The sequence below is a fragment of the Zootoca vivipara genome, chromosome 2 (genome assembly GCF_965207765.1).
Source record: "Zootoca vivipara chromosome 2, rZooViv2.hap1.1, whole genome shotgun sequence".
Classification (NCBI taxonomy): domain Eukaryota; kingdom Metazoa; phylum Chordata; class Lepidosauria; order Squamata; family Lacertidae; genus Zootoca; species Zootoca vivipara.
In genome coordinates this window covers 27,852,740-27,875,492 of record NC_142584.1, presented here as the reverse complement: position 1 = coordinate 27,875,492, position 22,753 = coordinate 27,852,740, and the positions used below count along the sequence as shown (strand labels likewise).

At 45.1% G+C, this 22,753-nt stretch overlaps 1 protein-coding gene and 1 long non-coding RNA gene across 2 annotated transcripts in view; one reads left to right on the top strand and one right to left on the bottom strand.

Moving 5' to 3' along the window:
• The window catches only part of TIMP2 (TIMP metallopeptidase inhibitor 2), a 29,623-nt gene extending 15,377 nt beyond the window's left edge, over positions 1-14,246 (bottom strand). Inside the window, exon 1 of the mRNA XM_035104202.3 lies at positions 13,768-14,246. Within this exon, the coding sequence (XP_034960093.1) occupies positions 13,768-13,897 (130 nt within the window). The 5' untranslated portion in view covers positions 13,898-14,246. The remainder of the gene's footprint in view (positions 1-13,767) is intronic.
• Positions 13,271-22,634, top strand: LOC148686788 (uncharacterized). The gene is made up of 3 exons (XR_015948019.1): positions 13,271-13,398; positions 17,237-17,348; positions 22,498-22,634. It is a non-coding gene; the product is annotated as an uncharacterized LOC148686788 (long non-coding RNA).
• The last annotated feature ends 119 nt before the right edge of the window (positions 22,635-22,753 follow it).

The window sequence follows — 22,753 nt, the reverse complement described above, 5'->3', positions numbered from 1 at the left end:
TGCAGGTGCAACAGTGAGAAATTTGTGCCTCCTAACACCTCCCCTGTTTCTGTTGCTGCCATACTACCAGGATCTAAGCCATGCTTTAGCTTTATGTCCAAACCCCGGATCAAGGTTTGTCTCACTCTAAACAGCCCACAAGCTGTAACCAAGGTTTTTTCTTTGCTTATAAGCTTGTTGTTTGTGCCCTGCGAAGACTCGTACCAAGTTGGGAATCTGGGCCTAGCTCTGTGCAATATTACTTCTAGGGCACTAGCTTATTATCATTTTGCACTGAGATTGCAGCAGAGATGGCTATATGATAAAGAGAAAGAATGCAAAGAGCGCAGCAATATAATCACTTTTATCACTCACAGCATAGTGCACTGGAGAGAAGCAACAGGAGAGAGCAGTAATAGCCACACAGTGCGTGCACGTGTGCACACACACAGAGAAACCAATGCAGCTTTACAGAATAGTAGCTATTACCCTTGGGCCCCAGGCATGCTCATCAGCTCACCACTAGTCAGCACTTTACTTCTTTTTCTTTTCTTTTTCTTGCGAGATCCAATATTTCCCTTTTGCTGTACGCCAGGGAGGCTTGCAAAGCAGTGTCATTGCTTTCCAAGGCTCAACGTGATTCAGAGAAATTCTCTAGTCTCCAGAGAAAGGCAAAGGGGATTTGGCTTACGATCAGTTGCGGAAAGGTCTGCAACACAGTAAGATGTCTTGCTGGCAGCAAGCCCTTCTCTAGCTCAATGCTTATAGGTTCTGGTCCCTGTAGCCCCAGCTCAGAGGTGAGGAAAGAGGATGGGGGCATGATCCCGTAGTTACACTGGGCCATGGAGACACGTTAAGTGTCTCCAAATCCCAGAATGACAGCACAGGCAAAACCCTACCCTCCCATTCAAGGTCAGCCGAAAGCTGTGAACCCACAACCACAAAAAGAGCAAAAACTGTACAATAATTAGCACCAATTCCAACAGAAGATGCAAATACAGCACATACAGAGCACATACAGCACATGTAGAACAGAGGGTGCACACCTTCCTTCAGAGCAAATGCACAGACTGTGTAAAATGACACAAGGAATGCACACAGAGTTGCATCCACAAGTACATCCTAAGGCCCCCTCCAGACGTACTTTTTACCAGGCATTCATTGTTATTTGTGCTCATGGGGCAGTTATATGTGATCCTGCTCTCAATACTGTTTGCTCCTGCAAGCTTCATGCTAAGACCCTGTAATGTTCCAGGGTGAAGCAGGGGCGAGGGTTGTCCTGCTTTTGTTGCACTGTAGCACAAGAGTGCCTCTCTAGATAGCAATAGCAGCGACACTGGGAAAGCATCATGGAACAGCTAATAAAAGTGGAATGATGTGTAGACAATTCAATATATACCCACCACAAATGCACTATTATTGCACCAATGACATGTTATAGAATACACCTGCAAAACACACAAACACACCAGTCTGGAGGGTCCCTAACCTTTCAGCAACATAATGAAGCGACAGTGTAAGAGATTGAGGCTGTTACTGCAAATTTGGGGGGGGGGTGGAATGGAAAAGACCACTTAGCCCCTTCGCCTGCAAAACAGAAGGATCCTCAGTCTACATCCAAGAAGCCCAACAGATTATGGTCATCATGGAAAGGAACTTAGGAAACGCCAAAGCGCACTACGGTGGAACATGAATCTGTAGATCTACAAGTGATGCTCAGTACTGTATACTCAACTTATTTAACCTAAGAACATATCTAAAAATAGCACAAAGCTCTAAAAACAAGTAAGACACATTTCAAACCATTTGTTATCCGAACCCTCTTGATTTTATCTACATTTGCCTTAAAAATGCAGTGCTGATAGGTTATTGTCTACAGTGCACATACACACACACACTTCAAATGCATGATGATACTTTCTCTAGCCTTTCCTATTTTTTCTGTACGGTGCAATCCCAACAACAAGTATATGCCTGATGGTCAAGGAATGGCACCAATGAGTTTAACTGAGCATGGTTGTCACTTTTGATTTCCGTTCATCGTATTTTGATGTAAGCCACCTTGAGCATGTTTTAACTATGGAAAGGCGTCATACAAATTACCAATTATTGCATTGCAGAAAGCTGGACTACACAACCCTAACCCTCGGGCCCCTTCCAATTCTATGTTTCTATGGTTACCAGATGGGAATTTAGATTGTAAAGCACAATCCTTCTTTATAACCCCTATTGTGCACTGCATGGTTTTGAGAAATGGGGAAAGGGAAAGTGTGATAAAGAACTTCTGAGGAAGAGAAGTGCTACTGAGATCATCCATCTAGCACAGATGATAACTCCCTCCATTTCCAAGTATATCTGCCATTAGGCACTACCATTAGGCAAAGGAAGGCATCAGCCTCACATGGCAAATGTTGACAGATGGGAAGCAGACAGTTGTGTGCTAACTTACATGTCCTTCCATGCACCCCTTAAGCTCACTGCTCTTGGGTGCAGTGGATGCCTTTGGCCCATCACCACTGTTAAAACAGGATTCAGCTACCATCTCAACTCTTGTGCATGGAATGAGGGAGGCGTCATCTTGCCCTTTGCCTCAGGCAGTAAAATGTATTGCGCTGTTCCTGATATCTGCAGGAATTGCCAAGGGTAATATTTGCATAGATAACTTTTGCATTTGTAAGGGAGAGAGAATTGCCCCCCCCAGGAGAATCCACTTAATCCACTTTTCCTGGAGCGTCCTGTCCCAGGGTTTAGCATACCCTCCAACATGTCACCACGGAAAAGCGGGATGTGCGTCTTTTGGGACGTGCTCCCACGCAAGTCACACAACCCTCACATCTTTTCCTCAGAGCACAGCCGCCCAAAATCGGATGTCCCAATTTAATTGGGGCAGTTGATGGGTATGGTTTAATTAGTACCTCACTACCACCTAAGGAGAGTCTTTACTAGTGCAAGGGCAGATCTACAGCATGCATTTAAAACACACTCAATGGAAACACATGGCTTCCCCCTAAAGAATCCTGGGAACTGTAGTTTCCCTCTCACAGAGCTACAATTCCCAGCAACCTTAAACTACAGATCCCAGGATTCTTTGGGGGGAAGTAATATGCTTTAAATGTCCATTGAATGGGCTTTAAATGTCTGGTGTGGAACTGCCACAACTCTACAGGCCACCTGTGTCTCTGATACAAACAAATCCGATGAGTGCTTGTGGTACCTCTTTCTGGAGCGGTATTGGTGCCAGGCCATCCCATGCCACATCATTCCCCTTTAAACACTCTGATGCAGGACAAGTCATGCCACATCAACATCAACACAGTTACAAGTGTGGCTTCTGGACCTAATGCAGGCACAGAAGCAGATTGTCCCACGTAGTTTCACCCTATCACATGTGAAAGAACCTGGAATAATGGCCATAGAGCTGACTTGGTTTGAGTCTCTCAAAGCAAAGGTTTCCCATGTGCTGGATGCCCCAATTCAAACACCTGCAAAGGTCAACTTATCTTTTAGCACCCTGCATTTAGGTGGGTTCTGCTGCTCTGAAAAATCACATTCCAGCCCTCAGGGGAGTTAAACCAGATAGACAGTGAGAGAGGCCTTTGAACATGCATGTCCTGACTGGCATAATTTCAAGTGGGAGATGTTCTCATACCTTCCAACATTTCTCCAATGAAAATAGGAACATAAGATTCCATAATGATAATGTTATTATTTAGACCCCACACATCTTACTGGGTTGCCCCAGCCACGCTGGGCAGCTTCCAACATATATAAAAACATAATAAAACATTAAACATTAAAAAAACTTCCCTATACTGTACAGGATTACCTTCAAACAGCTCAGGGGTCGGATAACTCCATACTCTCCAACATTTCTCCAATGAAAATAGGGACATCATAAGGAAAAGTGGGACATTCCGGGACCAAATAAGAAACTGGGGTGGCTTCTCTAAATCAGGGATGTCCCTGGAAAATAGGGACACTTGGAGGGTCTGTGTTATTGGATGAAGAGGGAGTTCATTGACAACTATGTTTTCTGGGGTAGAGGGGAATGACGGAGATGCTCCAGAACTGCCCTCAGGGATGTTACCACAAACGCAACAGCAGGCAAGAAACCTAATTCTGCACTTGCGGAGTGCTTTCACTCCAATGCAGGGTAGACTAAGGTCAAGTCGCCACTTCTTTTTCTCACAGATAATCTACATTCCACACTCAGTGCATATAAAGCAGGGACCAAATCACTAGAGAAGAAGTGAGGATAATAAAGGTAAGAAACAAACACAGCAAGGCAAACCCAAAGAAGCTGAAGAAAACCAAGCCACAACACACATCATGAGGCAATGTGCCAGATTTACCAACGGTTGAGTGAGTGTTTGAGAACTGTGAGAAACTCCTTAGCCAGGAGAATCTGTGCTATGTATGTATGGGTGAAAGACTCTGAATGAACAGAGATGTGAATTAAAAATAGGTATACAGTATGAGATTCAAAGCCAGTCATAAATACAGTTTTTTTAAAAAATGCAGAACTTTCCACATGGGAAAAGCCAGTAAAGCTTCTCAGAAACTGTAGGATATGTGTAAACAGAAGACAGGAAGTCTAAAAAGTACATAGTAGTAATGCGACCCCAGCTATAATCTATAGATCTGAAGCACTGGCAATGCAAAACACAATAATAATGAGGTTTAAATGGATTCCATGGCAGATGTCCCGGATAGATTCCCAGAGTAAAATGTCAGAATAAAGTGACACATTCAAGTATGAGACACACAGCCTCCAGCTTTAAAATGGGGAGGAGACACTCTGATGGATTTTGGATTATGAGTCAACTATCTGTTCTGTCCACTTTGACCTGGAAAAAGTCTCCAACCTTCTTTGGTCCATAGTAATGAATTGTTCTCCTCGCCTTTGGGCCAGCATTCCGATATGCTTAGCACAAGACTCTTGTCACAAGCTGTTGGACTGGCACCAATCTTTGGAAGAAGTTGCCCAGAAAGAACAAGTCCCAGCAAGTGGATTTATTAGTCAGCACACAATTTTGGCATGGTCCAGTCCTAGACAGAATGCATTCGATGTAGCATGTGGCTAAAAACACGATAGAAGCAAACAAAAAAAAGCCCAAAATTTCCATGACACAGACATTATGGTACCTGTTTAAATCTGATATTGGGGTAAGAGCAAAACAGGGCATGCAGGTACAGAACTTGACACTGACACCCCTTCACTTCTCACAACTTATTCTTCCCAAGTCCAACACTTAGGGCTCCTTCAGACAGCCTGTTTATTGAGCATTCATCCTAATTTGCTTCTACAAAGCTTACATGGTGATTTAACTATGCCCTATCTTTAGTAAGCATTTGTTATTATTTCTTTATGGGGAGGTTATGCAACAATGAGCATTCATCTTGATTTGTGTGTGGGGGGGGGTGTTTACATGCTTTCCTGTTAATCATTTGTTCATTCCACATTTCTTAGCACATTCCCCCACCATTTCCCTAACTGAAAAAAGTATGCTGTTTTCTTAAGTGGATTTTTTTGTGCTAAGGCAACTGGGCGCTTCAAACTACTTTAACTGTGCAAACCTAAATTTCATGTATGCACTTGAATCTCTCCCACAAAACAGCGACAGTCTGAAGGCACTCACAAATGCCCCCACTTAAAAAAACCCAGTCCCCAATAGCAGAAGCAAGCCTGCTGTAAGGAAAATGCCAATTTGAGCCAAAGATATTTGAGAGCATGGCCCCTAGAGTTGTTTCTATTTGGCCTCCAGCACTTCGCCCACTTTCTTCTCCCACATGGCACAGAGGCAAGAGGGGTTTTTATCCCCCTCCTTTCCCGTATGCAAAGGCCAAAGGCAGTCTTAAGTCCCTTCTCATCCTATGACAACAGCATCAGCAGAGTCTTTTGGTTGCTCACTCATGTTGCTATCCCTTCAGCCCTTGTGCAGTACAAGATGTGGTCCCTCTCAAAAATGAGTCACAGCTATAGGGTTCCTGTGCCCAACACAGGCTAAGTTTGCTCTCACAGATACAGTTAACATCTCTGCTAGTCTCAGTGGCATAGCTGAGCTCAGCACATCACAGGCTCCCAGGAAAACTCCCTATGAGCGATATATTGCCCCTCTCTGTACTTCATTTGTGGTGCCACTTACATCCCTTCTAGTAACCATAGAGAGGGCCCAAATACCCTCTCTGCTTCTGGAGAGCACCTTATGCTTTAGTCTAACGGCCCACAAGTGCCAAATATGCAGCTTAAGTAGCTGGGGCTGGAGGGTATCAGTCAGGTGCTTTGGAAGGATTAGAAACCACAGAGCTAGAATTGAATACAGCCCAAATTAGCTACAGCAGCTACTCCTACATCTTGTGGGAGCCCTTCCAGGTTATGAAATCTTCCACAACAAGGTAAGACATTTATTATTTTCCACCTACAGTCTAGCTACAAAAAAAGCAGAAAGTGCAGAGTGGTTCTACAGGGACAAGTCTCATGCTCTTGATAGCTGGGCAGCTACAGTGTTCAAGATTGCATTGTATAGGAAGAATTCTCATCGCACGCACACACCAAACTACAACTCCCAGTACTCTTACATAAGTTTACAGTGCAGAGATCCCCCACCTTATTCAATATGTTGCACAACCTATACCTAGGACATCCTCTTTAAAACGGGGAATCTGTCCACTGGTTTCCAGACACCAAATTCTCCAGTGGCATTCTTGCTTGCATTGCATTGCCCAGCTGGCAAAGATTAAAGCACCTATACACAGTGCAGATGTGCCCTACCTACCCCTGGCAAATGTCAATTCTGTCTATCCAAAATACAAACACATTTGAGAATCACCAAATTATCTCCAAGCATTGCATAGCTATAGTGCTCACAGGAAGCAGACCAACACATACGGCAGAATGAATGAAACAAGCCCCTAAATGACATGACATACTTCTTCCATCTTCTCAAGACTCTCAAAAGGTAGGATTGTATCAACCGATTTTATTTCTTCCTACAAAAACTACTTGTCAAAACCTCTCCTGTCCGCTTTCATCCTCTCTGGCAGTGATGAGGGTTTTCCAGGAAATGGTGAATTAGGGTAATTTGTGAAGGAAAATATCCTGATGTCCTCGAGCAAAGGAAGACAATGTGGTGCCCTCTAGATGTTGCTGGACTACATCTCCCATGATCCCTGGCCACTGGCCATAGCTAATAGGAGTTGTGGTTAGTAAACAGAACTAAAAACTTTAAAACTGTCAAGCATGCCCAAAATTTATAGTTACTAATGAACTTACGCATATATTTTTTTGCAAGGAAAAATTGAGCACTGGAAAATTTTCTGCCTCACACCATGTCTTTCTGCAAATCCTATGCTCTGCCTTTCCCCATCTAGATCCTATATTTTGTTTTCCCCCAGTTCTTTGTGTAGGGCCAAATTATACGTTACATCTAAATGCATAGCCTGGCAATATGTGATTCTTTTAAAAACTTTAAATAGCAGCCATGGGATTGAGACTGCAGTGAGGGTATTTTTATTTTATTTTATTAACCATTTCCTGACTCTTCCACAATCCCAGCAAAAATACCACCCTAGAAGTGGCTGTTTGGCAGGGAAAGGAAACTGCCACTGGCACATATGAAAGCTTTTCTCCCATGCCAAAAGCACTTGGGGGGCATTTTGTTTGGATCACAGTTCTGGTGCAGGGAATGGGGGTAAAACAACTTGTCCATGGTAGGGGAAATACAGCAAGAAGTTGGTAATATTGATGGTTAACATGGGAAAATCCTGGTTTGGAAAGTGAGGTGGATACACTTTCATGTTCTCTCTGCCAATTACATTGTATATTAGGAAATCTATAGCAGGTCAGAGATACAGGTGAGCTCTGGGGAGACTTAGGTTCAAATTCCACCCCCAGCCCCCGCAGCCACAAAGTTCACAGGGTTACACTCTCTCAGCCGAATCTACTTCACAGGGTTTGTCATGCTCCAGGCAAAAGGGAATAGCTGGCTTGGACCAGTGATACTGGCCGTTGGCTTTCCTCTTTATCCCAAGAACAGGCAACAGCCTGAAATATACAGCTCTGCTCCAGTTCGCGAGGAGTATGTGAGTCACGCAGGAGGTCAGTAACTTTAAATGAATCAGGGTGGACTTCTTGTGAACAAAGTATTTAGAAATCTCTGAGGCTGCAACTAAATGTTAAACCACATATGATGTTAAGTGTATAACTTGAAAGGACATTGGGGATTTTAAAATAATAAAATAGGTGCAGGAAGTGATTTTTATCAGGACCACAGCACATAGGAAGGGTGTTTTTCCTCCTAAGGCTAATAACATCATGGAGGCGGGGTGGGATTTTTGTTAGGCTTCCATCACTGCACACTACAGCTCCAATGAAAATCCGGAGGGGTGTGTGTGTCATTATTAAATGTTTTTAAATTCCTGACATGCTTCCAAGTGACACATTAGTTTAGCCCAAATTATACTGAACACAGAATCTGCATATTTTACTGGAAGAATCTGGATGTTTTAAAAGTGAATAAATGTAACATAATACACAAACCCATTTGCAATCCCAGCCCTGTTCCTTGGCCTTGCTCAGTACAAGTCCTATCCAGATGATCTAACCTGACAGGCAATTGAGTGGAGAGAGGAGTGCTTTTGGGGAACTCATAGGAGCCAGGAGGACAAATATAATCATCCACAGCATGATGCTGCACAAAGTTACCACTGCAGAGCCAAGATGTGAAGTGGACCCCAATTAAAGTGTGTAGATCATAGCACCATAGGCCACCATGAACTGGTGCTGTAGTTGATGACATGAAAGCAACTGCAGGGAAGGGGAAGGAAAACAGTAAAATGCAGCATGGCTGCTTTCTATAGACTCTACTACAAGCCAGTGCGATGGAATGCAAGCAGAGTAAACAGACATCTGTTGTTTCTCCATGGGCCGTGTCAGCCAAGAGGGCTTCCCGAGAGGAATAAAAACAGCACAAATCTCTCTCTCTGCAAACTGATATGTGTGCCTGCCTGCACATGAGAGAGAAAGGGATAAGAACATAAGAAGCGCCCTGCTGGGTGTGACCAAGGTCCATCTTGTCCAGCATTCTTTTCTTAACAGCGGCCAACTAGATGCCTCTGGGAAGGTTGACAAGCAGGGCATGAAGGCAGTGCCCATCCCTTATAGTCTGTTTCCAGCATCTGATAACTGGAGGTATACTGCTTCTGACTGAGGAGTTTCTATTTAGCTGTGGCTAATCACTATGGATAAAAAATCCATAACCCATTTACTGTTTTTGTCTAAACGTCTTTTAAAATCCAACTCATCATTTCTAAAAGCAACTCTCCGTGTGTAACAGGGTGGCTGTGTAAACACTATACCTATAAAGCACATGGCTTCCCCTAAAGAATCCTGAGAACTGTACAGTAGTTTGTTATGGGTACAAGAAACATAGCTTTCTGAGGGGTGAACAACAGTCCCCATGACTCTTTTGGAGGCGTGTGTGCTTTAAATGTGCGGTGTGTACAAAGCCTATGTGTGAATATATAATTTACACACACACACACACACACATGCATAGCTAGGATTTGTGTTTGGGGGGGGGCAGGACACCGACCTGTCATCATCCTCTGTCTGGCTCTGTCTAGCAGATTCAGAATGAAATGTCTCAACAACTTTTACTTTAACTTACTTTCTTTTGACCCAAGTGCTCAGAAAAATCTGTCAGAATATTTCTACAACTTTTACTTTTAGTTAAGTATTTTTATTTGTTTACTTGATGGGGGGCAGCTGCCCCCCTGGCTACGCCTATGCACACACACACACACACACACACACAGCAGAACTGACTGAGGGTGACACTTCAATAGTTGTACTGACTGTTTCCAAATAGTGGTTTTTGCCATTCCACATTTCCTGCCAGGTAATTCCCACAAATTCCCTTTGCTTTTATTCACACAATCAACACTCTTTAACCAACAAACTATCTTGGGAAGTCTTTTATGAACAAACTGTACCTATTAAAAAGAGGTTACCAATTTGCTACCAGACCATATCCAAGGAGGTTCTTGTATTAATGCACATAGTCCTAAACAGACTGGACCCAAAGTACCTTTAAATGTGGTGTTCCATGAATACATAATAAAAGGTCTGAAAAACTCATTTGCATAGGAAGAGGGCAGACCCTATAGCAAGATGTATCTTTAAATAGCTGTATTCAGCACTGTTTCACAGCTTAGATCACATCTGGTCAAACTGAACATCAGGAAACACTGATCGAAATGCATGTTAGATTTCACATTTTGTTTTCTCTTTTCCAAATAACCAATATGGCTTCTCTCCCATATTGACCCTTATTTTTATTATGCTACTAACAGTCCTCTATAGACTTTCTACTTGCTTGTTATACATAGTAATAAACTTTTCTGCATACAGTATTGCTAAAGGCCTTTGTCACCTTCACATCCATTCATATCACAAATCAATAATTTACAGAATAAAGCACACTGGCAGATTACTTCAAAATCTGCCGTAACTATAAACTGGGCTTTGGTGTGCAATTGAAAGGATACTAAACAGAAGGGAGCAAGGTAAACTACAGTCCAATTCCAGACTATAAAGTGCATGGGGCTAGGGGCATCCTCTCTGCTAGCCTGATAGAAATTGAGGCATGGCCAGTAGGGAACTAAAACTGTTGCTTGTTGTTAAAGGGGGTTAAAAGGATCTTTCTTGCTAGTTGCAGGGAGTGAAAAGGGTCCTGTGAGGTCTCACCAGATTCCCACATGAAAGGCTTTATATGCTGAGAGTATGTGCTCCAGACACTATACAATGACTGGTTCTCATATCTCAGAGATGTCTACTTGTGTGGAGGGAAGTGACACTGAAAAGCAAAGTGAAACCGCAAACGGCTGCTGCTGACAGCAGCTGCTCAGTTCCTGGACACACTACAATATCAGAGAAGGCAGGCTGGGGCAGCCTGAGAGTCTGGAACTTCTAATGGACGAGACTGTTGCAGCAGAGAGGCTGCCCTGCCAGAGCATTTTCAAATTCCATCTCTAGAGCAAGATCTGGAAACTGGGGCCAGGGCTGTTTGTTTAATAGGTTAAGATTTAATAAGGGGATTATTCACAGGGGAAAGTGGAATTTGAGGCCCAGCCCTATCAGGCTCAGCCTTTCAGCAGCTTCCAAGCTGAGCAAATTAGGAAAAGAGAATGGCAACGCCTACGAATAAAGAGCCACCAGTGAGTGACCCAGCATTGAGAAGGGCAAGGCAGCCTCTCTCACTCGCTCTCCATTCAGCCCTTTTCACCATTTGCCAAGTGCAAAGGACGCACACTGTGACATCACAAAACGGAATGATCAAGCCCTCTTCTTCAGCATTTAGCTGAGCTGGCAGATGAAGTTCTTGATTGAATCAAGATGGAAAGACACAGTGCTGATTTTTCTCATGAGGGCCCCAGCAATGCTGGGCAGAAGGCCACACTGCAGACTTCTCCCCACTCACACTGAAAGCTAGTACCCATGGTGCACTGCTCCGCCTGGGGGGAAAAAAGGTCTCTAAAGTCCTGCACATCCCAAAGCCAGGGAAGCAGCAGGTGGAACAGAAAACACAATCCAAAATCAGGTCTTCTCTGTGTTCTTAGGCCCACAGAGATCCAGATTGGACAGCCAGAAAGGGGGGCGGGGTTCTTTTCTCCTCTGTTCCAAAAAGGGAATCCACTGATTTGCAGTAGTTAATTTCTAAAAAGGCAAGTCCTGGAGACTCAGGCCTACACCACACACACCCAATAACCTGGAAATCTGTTCTCTAATCCCAAATATTGGGGAGCCTCATTCAGTAGTGAGGGCAAGACCCCCTCTCCTGTATTATTACTTCACATCTTCCAGGGCTACACACCCTCACATTGAAATCAGGTTCTGTGGCCTTGGCAAAGTGTCTTAGATTATGCCCTGACTGCCTGGACTAGGTGATCAGACACAGGAGACCCTGAGTGCAGAAAGAGAACGCCCCTATTCCTCTGTTCTCATGATGAAGAAAGGATTGCAAAGCTAAACCCATACACACAAGTACTAAAGGGGCAGTCTCCATTCCTGCTTCTTGGGCAGACACAAGTCACATGCACACTATACATTTAAAGCACATGGCTTCCCACAAAGAACCCCAAGAACGGTCATTTGCACCTCACAGAGCCACATTTCCCAGCACCTTAACAAGCTAAAGTTCCCAGGATTCTCTTAATGAAACCATGTGCTTTAAATGTGTTCTTATGACCCAGTGAGGAACTTCTACACGAAGCTCTTAAGAAGCAATAAGTGAGGAGGCAACGTACTGTGACTATGACTTTATGCCTCTCCTTAAACATTGCTACACTTGCTGTTTCCGATCAACAAGGGCCACAGGTATGATGAAATTATATATATACTGTATATAGAATGCTCAGAGCCCTTGCTCATTAAGCAACCTGGGCCTCTAGCTTGATTACTGCATAGGAAGGATATGCGGATGGGCCAAAAAAAGGCCCTTAGCTACAAAAATACAGTTTCCCTGGAGGATTGCTCAAGGCACCCAGAAGTAGGAAGCCAAGGTTTGTTGTTTATTACTGACAATTAAAAGCAACAGCAGTCAGCAAAAATAGTCAAGGGAGCAGAGCTTCTCCTATAGGAAAGAAAACAGCTTCTTTCCCCTGAGCCAGGAGCTTAGGGAACTGTGAAGATATTTATATACAGTAAGTCGATGGAAATCTGGTTTCCGCTTTGCGCCGACCCAACCAAGCTTCCTCATGCCCTGCAGCTTCCCTTCTGGTGCCATCAGACAGGCTCTGTAGCCTCAGATCCTCCCATGCCTCCCTCCATCTGTCTCTCCGGCTTCCTCCACTAGATGATGATCTCCTTGTAGTGTAGGCTGTCAGCCCAGCCCTGCATTTTGAAGCGCCACCAAATTAGTTCAAGGGAAATTAACTTGCAACCCCCAGAATAGTGATAACAGCACAGCTGTACCTTGAGTTCAAGAAATGGAAATAGGAACTAGGTGCACATGCTAAATTACACTAGAACTGTTCAGCAATTGGGGGGTTGGTTTTTTTGGGTGGGGGAGTATGTGGCTCTCTCCCACCCTGTTTCTTTTGGCAAAGGAATTTTTTTAAGGTGACCGAGTCGACTCAGAGAAGATGGCCCAACGTTTTCCGTTTGCCTTTGTGAAGTTTTCATTTCCTGGTTTCATTCCCTTCCCCTTTCCACCACCTCTCCCCACCCCTCTGTATCAAAGCTGTTCCCACCAAACCCTGGCAGCCTGCATCTTGCAGGCAGAAAGCCATCGTCAGAAAAGAGGAATTTGAGTCCGTGGTTGCCTTTGTGCTTTCCAATGAATTCCTGTGGATCGGGTCAGAGCGGGCGTACTAGGGCGGGGGGAAGCGGCGAATACCAGCAGAGAACGGCACTTCGGGGTGTGTGTGTATGTGTGACTGCGTGTGCCTTAAACCGATGGGGCCAGCGGAACAATCTCATGAACCCCAAAGCCTCCTTAACAATAGCAACTGTTGGCCAAGGCCAGGGCAGGAGGGAACCGACCTCCCCTTTCCCTTCCCCGCGCGCACCGCGGCTCTTTTCTTGCAGGATAAAGGGGTGGGGTTGTTTTGGCTGCTAACAAGTGAGTTTGCAGCGGGAGCGAAGGCGGCTCCCGGGTGGTGGTGGCGGCGGCGGCGGCGGTTGGTGGGGGCATAGAGAGAAAGATAGAAATGCGGGGTGGGATCACGCCGCGTAAGAAGCCACTAGGGGAGCCGCAGAGAAGGGGAGGGTGGCCGTCCTTTTCTTACCTACATCTGCATTGCAAAACGCTTGTTGCGGATGCACCGGGGAGCAACTGCAGGCGTCAGCGAGGCGGTCCATCCTTCCCAGGAGCAACACGGCCAGCGAGGCCAAGAGGCTTGGGATCGTAGCGCTCATCTTGCGGACAGTGACCAACAGAGAGAGAGAGAGAGAAGGAGGGAAGGAAGGAGGGGTGGCGGGTGGGCGAGATTTGACTGCTCACTGCTGCTGCCGCCTCATCCAGACACGCGCGCGCGCGCCCGCCTCGATCTTCTGTGCTTCTCTTTGCGTCTGCTGCTGTGGCGATCCCGGGGCGACTCCTGGCGCTTAGGCGGCGGCAGCAGCAGGCAGTCGCGAAAGTTTGGGCTTTGCACTCGGCCTTCTCTCTCGGGCTGGTTGGGGGTTGGAAAAAGATCCCGCCACTGGAAGAATCGGAGCCTCGCAGATTGTGGTGGCTGCTGCTGCTTGCTGCTGCTGCCTTCTATGGAGGTGTTTTCTTCTCCTAGCTTCGGCGAAGCCTGGCTTTTTAATGGGCTCTGGGGATTCGCTGCCCCTCCTCTCCGTGGCACTGGGCCAGAGCGGGCGGCTCGCCTGCTCCCGGCAGCCCTCTTGCGCTGCTCGATCCCTTCGCCTCCGGTCCCGGCTAGGCTCGGCTTCTGGCGACCCGCGCGGGCTTTCTTTGCTTGACAGCTCCTTCCCTCTGGAGCTCTCCGCTCAGGAACAGCATGCAGCCCTGTGGAGCGCCAAGCACACGCCTGGCGTTATCGGAGATACAGATTCATGGCAGTTAACCCCTAGGGACCGAGGTCCCTTCGCCCCCAACCCACGAATAAAATATTTGAGGGGGCTTCCTCCTCCCCCCCAAAATAGTTGATGGGCATTGACATTTAAATGGTGCGCGTGTGCCACGTCTTGTGATGTGGGGCGAGGCTTACCTGCCCCCCCCCCAATATTTTATTCAAGTTGGCACCCCTGGGTATAATATAGTGATTTATAGATAGTAATATGATTTATAGTATATAGTTTATCATTGCTAAAAGAGTAAGCGCATACAGCCCTACTTAAACCTTCAATTCCATCTTCATAATGTGAACCTTGTGAAGGAGTGCTAAATTATATATATTTGTGTGTGTATAGACATAATTTAGATAAATTATTTAAGGCCAGGCATGTGCTTGGCGCTCCACAAGGCAGCATGCATTTTCTATAGAGAGAGAATAATAGTAGTATTGCTGTAAAAATGTGATTAAAAGGAGGCTCTGTGGGGAGGTAGCACCCTGCTACACAATATTGGTATTTTGTCTCCATTATTAGTACCCCCCTATAAAACCTGTGAGCCCAATATATTACTACTTCTATTCCTTGTAGGTCACTGCATGCAGCAGAAGAGTTTCCCTCAAAGACCCTCAAACATGAGAAGGTCACTCCACAATAACCGACAGCAGGGCTTTTTAGGATGGGTGCCCCTGTTCTGTGGAACAGGATCCTAACTGATCCTAATTGATAGGACAGGTGTCCACCCCTTGTCCTTTCCAGAAACATTTGAATGTATTTTTGTTTCCACAAGCTTTTTCCAGCTCAATAAAAAGATATCTGCCTTAGATTTTCATTTTGTATTGTCTTGTTGCTTTTCTACTTTTAAAAAAAATGCTTTAAAAGTTGTTTTCATGGTATGTTTATAAATCTCCTTCAGTTGAGCGTAGAAGTCTATTTATAAATCTACAATAATAGTAATAATGCGGCACTGATTAACCCATATAAACTGGTTCCTCCTGCCCCCTTCCTTAAATCTTGCCCCCAATATCATTCAGCAAGCCCAGCCAAGTTTTCCTGGCTCCTTGTCAGCAGAGAGGATCCCTGGGATATGCATTTATGTTAATTCAGCAGAGCTAAACATCCAGAAAACAAGTCAACTGGCCATTCAGTCAGAAAGGATTTATTGATTGATTGATTGATTTAGAGCATCAGCCAGAAAGTCTCCCACAGCAGCTGACTTACAAGTAAAACAAGACGGTCCCTAACTTCAGGCTTAGAATATATATATATATATAAAAGACACACAAGGGAAAGGGACAGGGATATAGTGGGGGAAATCAAAATTCAGGCACCAATTTCTCAACAGTTCATATTGACCAGCTGGCACTGTTCAGGTGCCTAAGCTGGTGAAATGAGCCTTATCTCTCACATGGAGGCCACCTGATGGAATGGCTGCCCCCATATGGCAGTTGAGGGGAGGAGAGGCCTGATGGAGCAGGCCTGTCACAGCACAGCTGACTGGAGTTGAGCTCTGCCAGCTCTCCCAGTGAAGCAGTCTGATAATGGCTGAGGCGAGAGAAGGCCTCTAAGTGATGTGGGTGACAGTTGAGGAGAGATAAGTCCTCCAGTGATGTCCTATGTCAGATGTGGCCTTAAAAAAAAAAAAAGGCCCGGCCACTGTTGGCAAGGCAGCCATTGTTGGCAATAGAACTCCCCAAGGCATTCTGACAGGAGGCTGCCAGAGGAAATATGGCGGAGCTGGGCCAACATTTTTCTGAGGAAAAATAATTGAGATTTTTTTTCTCACCTGCCCCCACCTAGAAAAAGGTTACTTTGCAGAATTTTCTCTGAATATTTTCCACAATTTTTGCAGCAGCTGCCACTTTTCCTTTCGCTGCAACCCAAAAGTATGCTAGATTCCAGAATATTGTGCAGGATACAAAAATGGTGACCAGGATACCAGCACAGCTGTTTAATGTTTTGTTTTGTTTATTAAATTTGTATACCACCCTATAACCCGTAGATCTCAGGGTGGTTGACAACATAAAAAAACCCCTCGCACAAAATACATGATAAAAATAAGAACAGAAAGAAACCAAATAAAAAAATTCCTTCAGTAGCACCTAAAAGACCAACTAAGTTTTTATTTTGGTATGCATGCACACTTCATCAGAAAGAAACAGCACGGCTTTACGAAGGCTGGAAAGCAGAAAGAAACCAATAATACACCTTTCCACAACACATTTCTCCAGCTGTACCAAAATGGGGGGTGGGTAGAGAAATAATCTGTGCTAGTGCCACTAATAATACTGAGTCTGACCACCAAGAAATTGTTGGATAATTTTTCCTTCCCTTGGAGAAAATCAGTGAATTGGTTCCTCCAATTTCTCTACCTTTGTCTTCTCCAGGGGGCTGAGGAAGTTGGTTAATGCCAGCATATAAATGCTAGGAGTTCTAGAAGAATATATAAAGCAGCTTCACCACTGGGATACCAAAGTGCTTCCAGATCAGAACGTGAAATTTCTAGACCAGCTTGATCTTTGTTATCAGTGATGAATCGAAGGTTTTGAAAACACCTGGAATTCTATCAGCTGGTCTACTGCTACCAGCCTTCTGATCCCAGATGTTGGGGAGCTATTTATGATTACTCCAGTGAGACAGAGGGCTTCTGCACATGCATAGTGCCACCTTGTTTATTTGTTACTCCTTTTCATGTTTTAGGGATGAACCAAGGCACTGAAAATAGTTTCTGAGGTGAAATGCCATTGAGACCTGGCTCGAATTAAGCTGCGGAAGTTGTTTTCAGCGCTGCAGCTCAACTCTTAAAAACATGGTAAGTTCCCACCCTTGTTGTGCCAGATGGAATCTCATAGCAAGAGGAGGAAATGCATTTCAGCTGTTGGCAGCAAGGCAGGAGACTGCCCAGCTTCTTCTTCCAAGTGGCTTCTGCTGCTTTCCAAAATACAGGGATTTCTCAATCCTCAGACCATGAGTCTAGTCACAGAGGAAAGTGAGAACAACATGACATCAAGAGGCAAAAGCCTCTGATACTATGTTCTAGCGTCTCCCTTTCATTAGCTTGAGAGGCCTTCCCAAGCACTTTAACTAAGTTGAACTGAATTGTACAACATAGTATTGTATATTCTTCACACGCATTCATCTCAGCCAGGTTCCAGGTAATTCCACATAAGTTAGGGGTCTGCTATGGCCTGAACATGCTGAAGGAGCAGTGTGTTTGTTGGGCGCTGCATTCCCTAAATCTAAGCTGCTGTCCGTAAGCTTCCCCCCTGCTTTTCCTCAAACAATTCCAAAGTTAGGGGTATTCTGAATGATGCCTCTTCCTTGCAGCAGCAACTGACTTCCAGTGGTGACTGATGTCCATTGGGACTGGTAGAGCATAAGGTCAGCAGAAATGGAGCCAAAGCCAATGACAGGTGCAAACACAGCCAATTCATTCTGGTTTTGTCCCTATCTTCCTCCCTGCTGAGACTAAGGAGGACAAAGCTGACAGCCAAGGCCTCTGGACTGGTTGTAAGTAAGAAGGCAGGGGCTGTGGGGGCGGACTGAGGCAGTGCCTCATTCTCCCTAATTGGCCACCTCCACTGATGGCTTCTATCTTGATGGGAAGCCTGGCCATTCAAGATCAGTAGCATGCTCACGATGAGCATGTGATCCATTTTATAAAAGGAAAAAAAATTATCTCTCTTTTCTGTAATCTGTTCCTCTCCTTGGGCTTCGGGACTGTGTTTCTTGCTTGGCAGGGGTTGGACTAGATGGCCCTTGTGGTCTCTTCCAACTCTATGATTCTATGACTGCCCTGAGCTCCTCTCTAACTCACTTCTGTTGAAAACAGGCAAGGGCAAACTTTTCTGTGTCATAACTCTGCTGCTTTACCATGGCACTTCATGTAGTCACCAGATCTTGCCCTTTTCCCACCCCATCCTTATTTCTGAACGTGCCAATGGCATTGACCACTTGGTCCCTCCCAGACCCCATGTTCTAAATTCAGGCCAAGGTTGCCGAAGAGAAGGAGGTCCAGTCGCAGTACAGCAGCCTCAGAATGCCCTGGGGATGTGCAGAAAAATTGCAACAGGCGCAGAAGGATCTGCATGAGTGTTTTGACAATGCTAAGGTCAGGAAGCCAGGGTGGAGGCGGGTCCTGCTGACGGCCAGGGAGTGGAGCCGGCTGAGCGCCCAGCAGTGAGTCATGGCTGGAGATAAATGGAAACACATGTGCAGCCATTTGCGGGCTTTATTGCTCACAGCACAGAAAGCGTGGACACTTAGTAAACACAGGCCAAGGGCTGGTCCAATCCTGGAACTCAGACATCTGCAGTTCCCACACCCACTGTAGCACAGACCCAGGCATGAGGTGGGGGGAGGGAGGGTGCTGGTCTAACGAAATTCTCAGTGCACATCCAAAACATTTTCCTGCCTGAATCAAGTGGGGGGGCCCCACCCTGCTAGGGCCAACACTTTAGAAAGTCCTGCTTTATTATCCAGGCAACAAATTCAGCTTTCATCAATTCCCCCCACCCTATGCTGCCTAAACCAGATGGCTTCATTCTGCCAAATGGCAGGGTGAGCCCCACAAATCCTTATAATGGTTTCATCCAGAATCATTCTGGTTTATTAACACTTGCATTACACATTCATAGAAATCCTGGGTTGGGAACCAACCTGGGAATTAAAGAAACAGCATGTACTAGGCAGAATTGCAGGGTACTCCTGGTTCTGGCTGTGTCACTGGAGAGTAGGTGACTAGGAGTGACTATTTCCAGCTATCTCTGGTTTATCAGCTGCAACACTTCCTTGACCAGGATAGCCCAACCACACTTACCCACCTCCTGTTTAGGCTATTGTAATATCCTCTGTGTTGGGCTATCCTTCAAGATCCTCCAGAAGCTGCAAGTGATGCAGAACAGAGCTGCTAGAGTTTTGAGTGATACAGCAAGGGGAATTCATATAACACCAGTCCTCCAGGAGCTACACTGGCTGCTTATTTGCTGCTGAACTCTGACGTATAAAGCCCTGGACAATTTAAGACCAAAATACATGAAAAAGCATCAGTCTCTTCTCATACCTGCCAGCCCTGGCTTATGATCTGCAGGGGAGGCCCTTTTTATGGTTACACAGATAAGCTTGGCTCACCATGTGGCGACCTTGGAGAGGGCCGCCTTCTCTGTGCCCTCTTCCCCCAGCCCTGGACAATTTGTGGAACTCCCTCGCCTTTGGAATACGGCTGTGTTCTTCACTGATGAACTTTTGCTGATGGCTCAATATATACTTCTTTATGCTGATGTTTGGGGGGAAAGGGTAGGCTTGGGTATTGGAACAATGTCCACAGCTGATTTGTAGTTGGGGGGGTGAATTTGATGCTATGGTTCAAATCTGTTTTATTACATTTGTGATGTGTTACTTTGCTGTATACCACACTATGATCCTGTGGAGTGAAGGGCAGTTTAGAAACAAATAACAACACATCTAGCTTTCCCGCAACAACTCACCCCTATCCTGGATAAGAGGATATGAAAGTAGTGGTTCCACATAGGGCAGAAAAATTACAGATACTGCATTTTATTGCAGTTTTATAGGTTGGGGGCTGGGAAACAGAAGCCCGTCCTCTGTTTTTTTTTCTTTTCTGAATCCCCGTGATGGGGTGAGCTCCCGTCGCTCGGTCCCTACTCTTGCCAACCTAGCAGTTCGAAAGCACGTCGAAGTGCAAGTAGATAAATAGGTACCACTCCAGCGGGAAGGTAAACGGTGTTTCCATGCGCTGCTCTGGTTCGTCAGAAGCAGCTTAGTCATGCTGGCCACATGACTTGGAACCTGTATGCCGGCTCCCTCGGCCTATAAAGCGAGATGAGCACTGCAACCCCAGAGTCGTTCGCGACTGGATCTAATGGTCAGAGGTCCCTTTACCTTTAATTGCCCCAATGTCAGATTCTTGGGGGGGGGCTTTAATTACTTGTTAATGTCTTGTTATCTTTTCTTTTTGAGTTTGCAATTATAAAATAACACTATCTTACTATTTAAAAAATGAGACCAATAGCCCCATTCCCACTGCTGTTTCTCAGCAACTGGTACTCATTGGCATGCTGCCTCTGATCCCTATTCAAGAGGCAATTAACAGGCTTTTAATCAGTAATCCTCCAGCTTTGATCAACAGGAAGCAACAACATTGGCAGGGTTTTAATTTAACATTCAAAGGGACCTTTACTGAATAGGGCTTGTAAGTAAACATAGAAGGATCTTGACCCTGGAGAATGGCATTGTTGGAAAATAGAAAGCTAAATTCAGTGCTGTGTGGAGCCTCCATTTTGATTCAAGTGAAATGCCTCAGCAGCGTTAAAGGGCTCTGCTGTGAAAGATACCTTAAGAACAAGAACAAATTCTTAATTTCGCTAATTTACCACAAAAGTTTTTTTTTAAAGTAAATGCATGCCCTCCCCTCAAAAAGTAGGCAAAACATTTTCCTGAATTTTTATGGGAGAAAAACAGACACAGGAGTGATGAACTGCAGAACTAGGTAAAACTAAGGAAGAGCCTTAGCCCTGGGTGTGTTTAGGAGGAAGACTTTTGAAAGAGATAGGAGAGCTCCTCACTCACATGATGGGAATCATGTGCAGAGACAGCCTACATTGTCAGAATATATGAGGGGCAAACGTCCTCATGACCACTGCTAAGATGTCGTTCCTTTGCAAGGCATTTGTGGCCAATCAGGTTCTCTTTGTTCTTTGGCTTTTGCGGTGTTGCTTTCCTGTTTGAAGTGCTGACAGTGCTCATTGTTGGATTCACCCACACCTTAACCATTAAAGCAACTTTTAAAATGCTGATCGTGCTCAGGAAATGACACACTTTTTGCTATGTGTGTCACAAACCGCCTCTTTGAGGGAGAGAGGGGAATCTCTCTGGAGCTGGAAAACCATCCCTATCCTTATGTGCAACATATAGGAGACATATAGGAAGCTGTCTAATACTGAATCAGACCATTGGTCCTTCTTACTTAGTTTTGTCTACACTGGCAGGCAGTGGCTCCCCAGGGTTTCAGGAAGGAGTGTTTCCCAACCCTACCTTGAGATGCTGGGGATTGAACCTAGAATCTTCTGCACACAAAGCAGACACTATACACTGAGTTACAGCCTTTCCCCAAGGGGCATAAGAGCATCAGAGGGGGGAAACTAAATAAAAGAAAGAGGTTAGAGATCCTGGCAATCAAAGAACCTGCTTCTTTGCAGCCACAAAGTCAGGAGACGGGTGTCTTATCAATATATATTACTAAACCGCCAAGGGATTACTGTATAGCCAGTAGAATGAACATAAATACAGATAATGATGAGATGTGATGTGGGATAGATGGCAATTGCACATACAGTTTTTATTTATTTAGTTTTGCTCTTCCATGGTAACTTTACATGCACTTATTTATAGAAATCATTCATGTTATTATATAAATTATTTAAGGGAATCTGGTCGTATTACCCCCAGCATAGGAGGAATGCCTTATATTGCGGGAAATTCCTCCAGATTTGGAAGCCAGAACTCAGATATAACAAGCAAGGATTTGGCTTGTGTGCTCTGATGAGAGAAGAGAAACGCTGGGCATGGAATCATTTTTCTGACAGCGGGCCACAGCATTGCAAGACAGGTAATGTGCCCAGAGCCCCTTTAAAAGCTTCCAGGTCAAGCGGCCTGCTTCCTGGTCTGAGCAACTGTGTTACTAATGCTAACTACCAAACTTGACGTGATGCTAAACATCTCCTTGGCAGCCATGTAGGGAGGTCAGAGAATTTGAATGGAAACAGGAATGCAAATGATCAGTGTTCGCTTATTTGCCCCATGTCTGGACCGGAAATCAATCCAGCAAACATCATTATTTACTGTTTTTGTTGCTTTCAGTCCACAAGCCATATGTAATCGATCAGATTCTTTTCCCATTTGCACTGTTTCCTTTGCATTGAAATGCAACTTTTCTCCCACAGAGAATCAACTGTGACAGCCGGGACCTCTTCTGAACCAAAGTAAGACACTTTTCAGTTTAGGTAGGTACTGCTTAAGTATTTGTACAACTGCAGTGCTTAAATCTCCTTGGTATCTTTGCAAGGGAGGAGGATGGGGAGAAAACCAGAACTGGTCATGCCACTGTGACTTATTGGCCACACACCCCTGAGCCCTGCCAGGTCTAATGGGCATGAGCTGTCACTGTTTCCACCTATAGAAGATGTCTGTCCCCCCCCC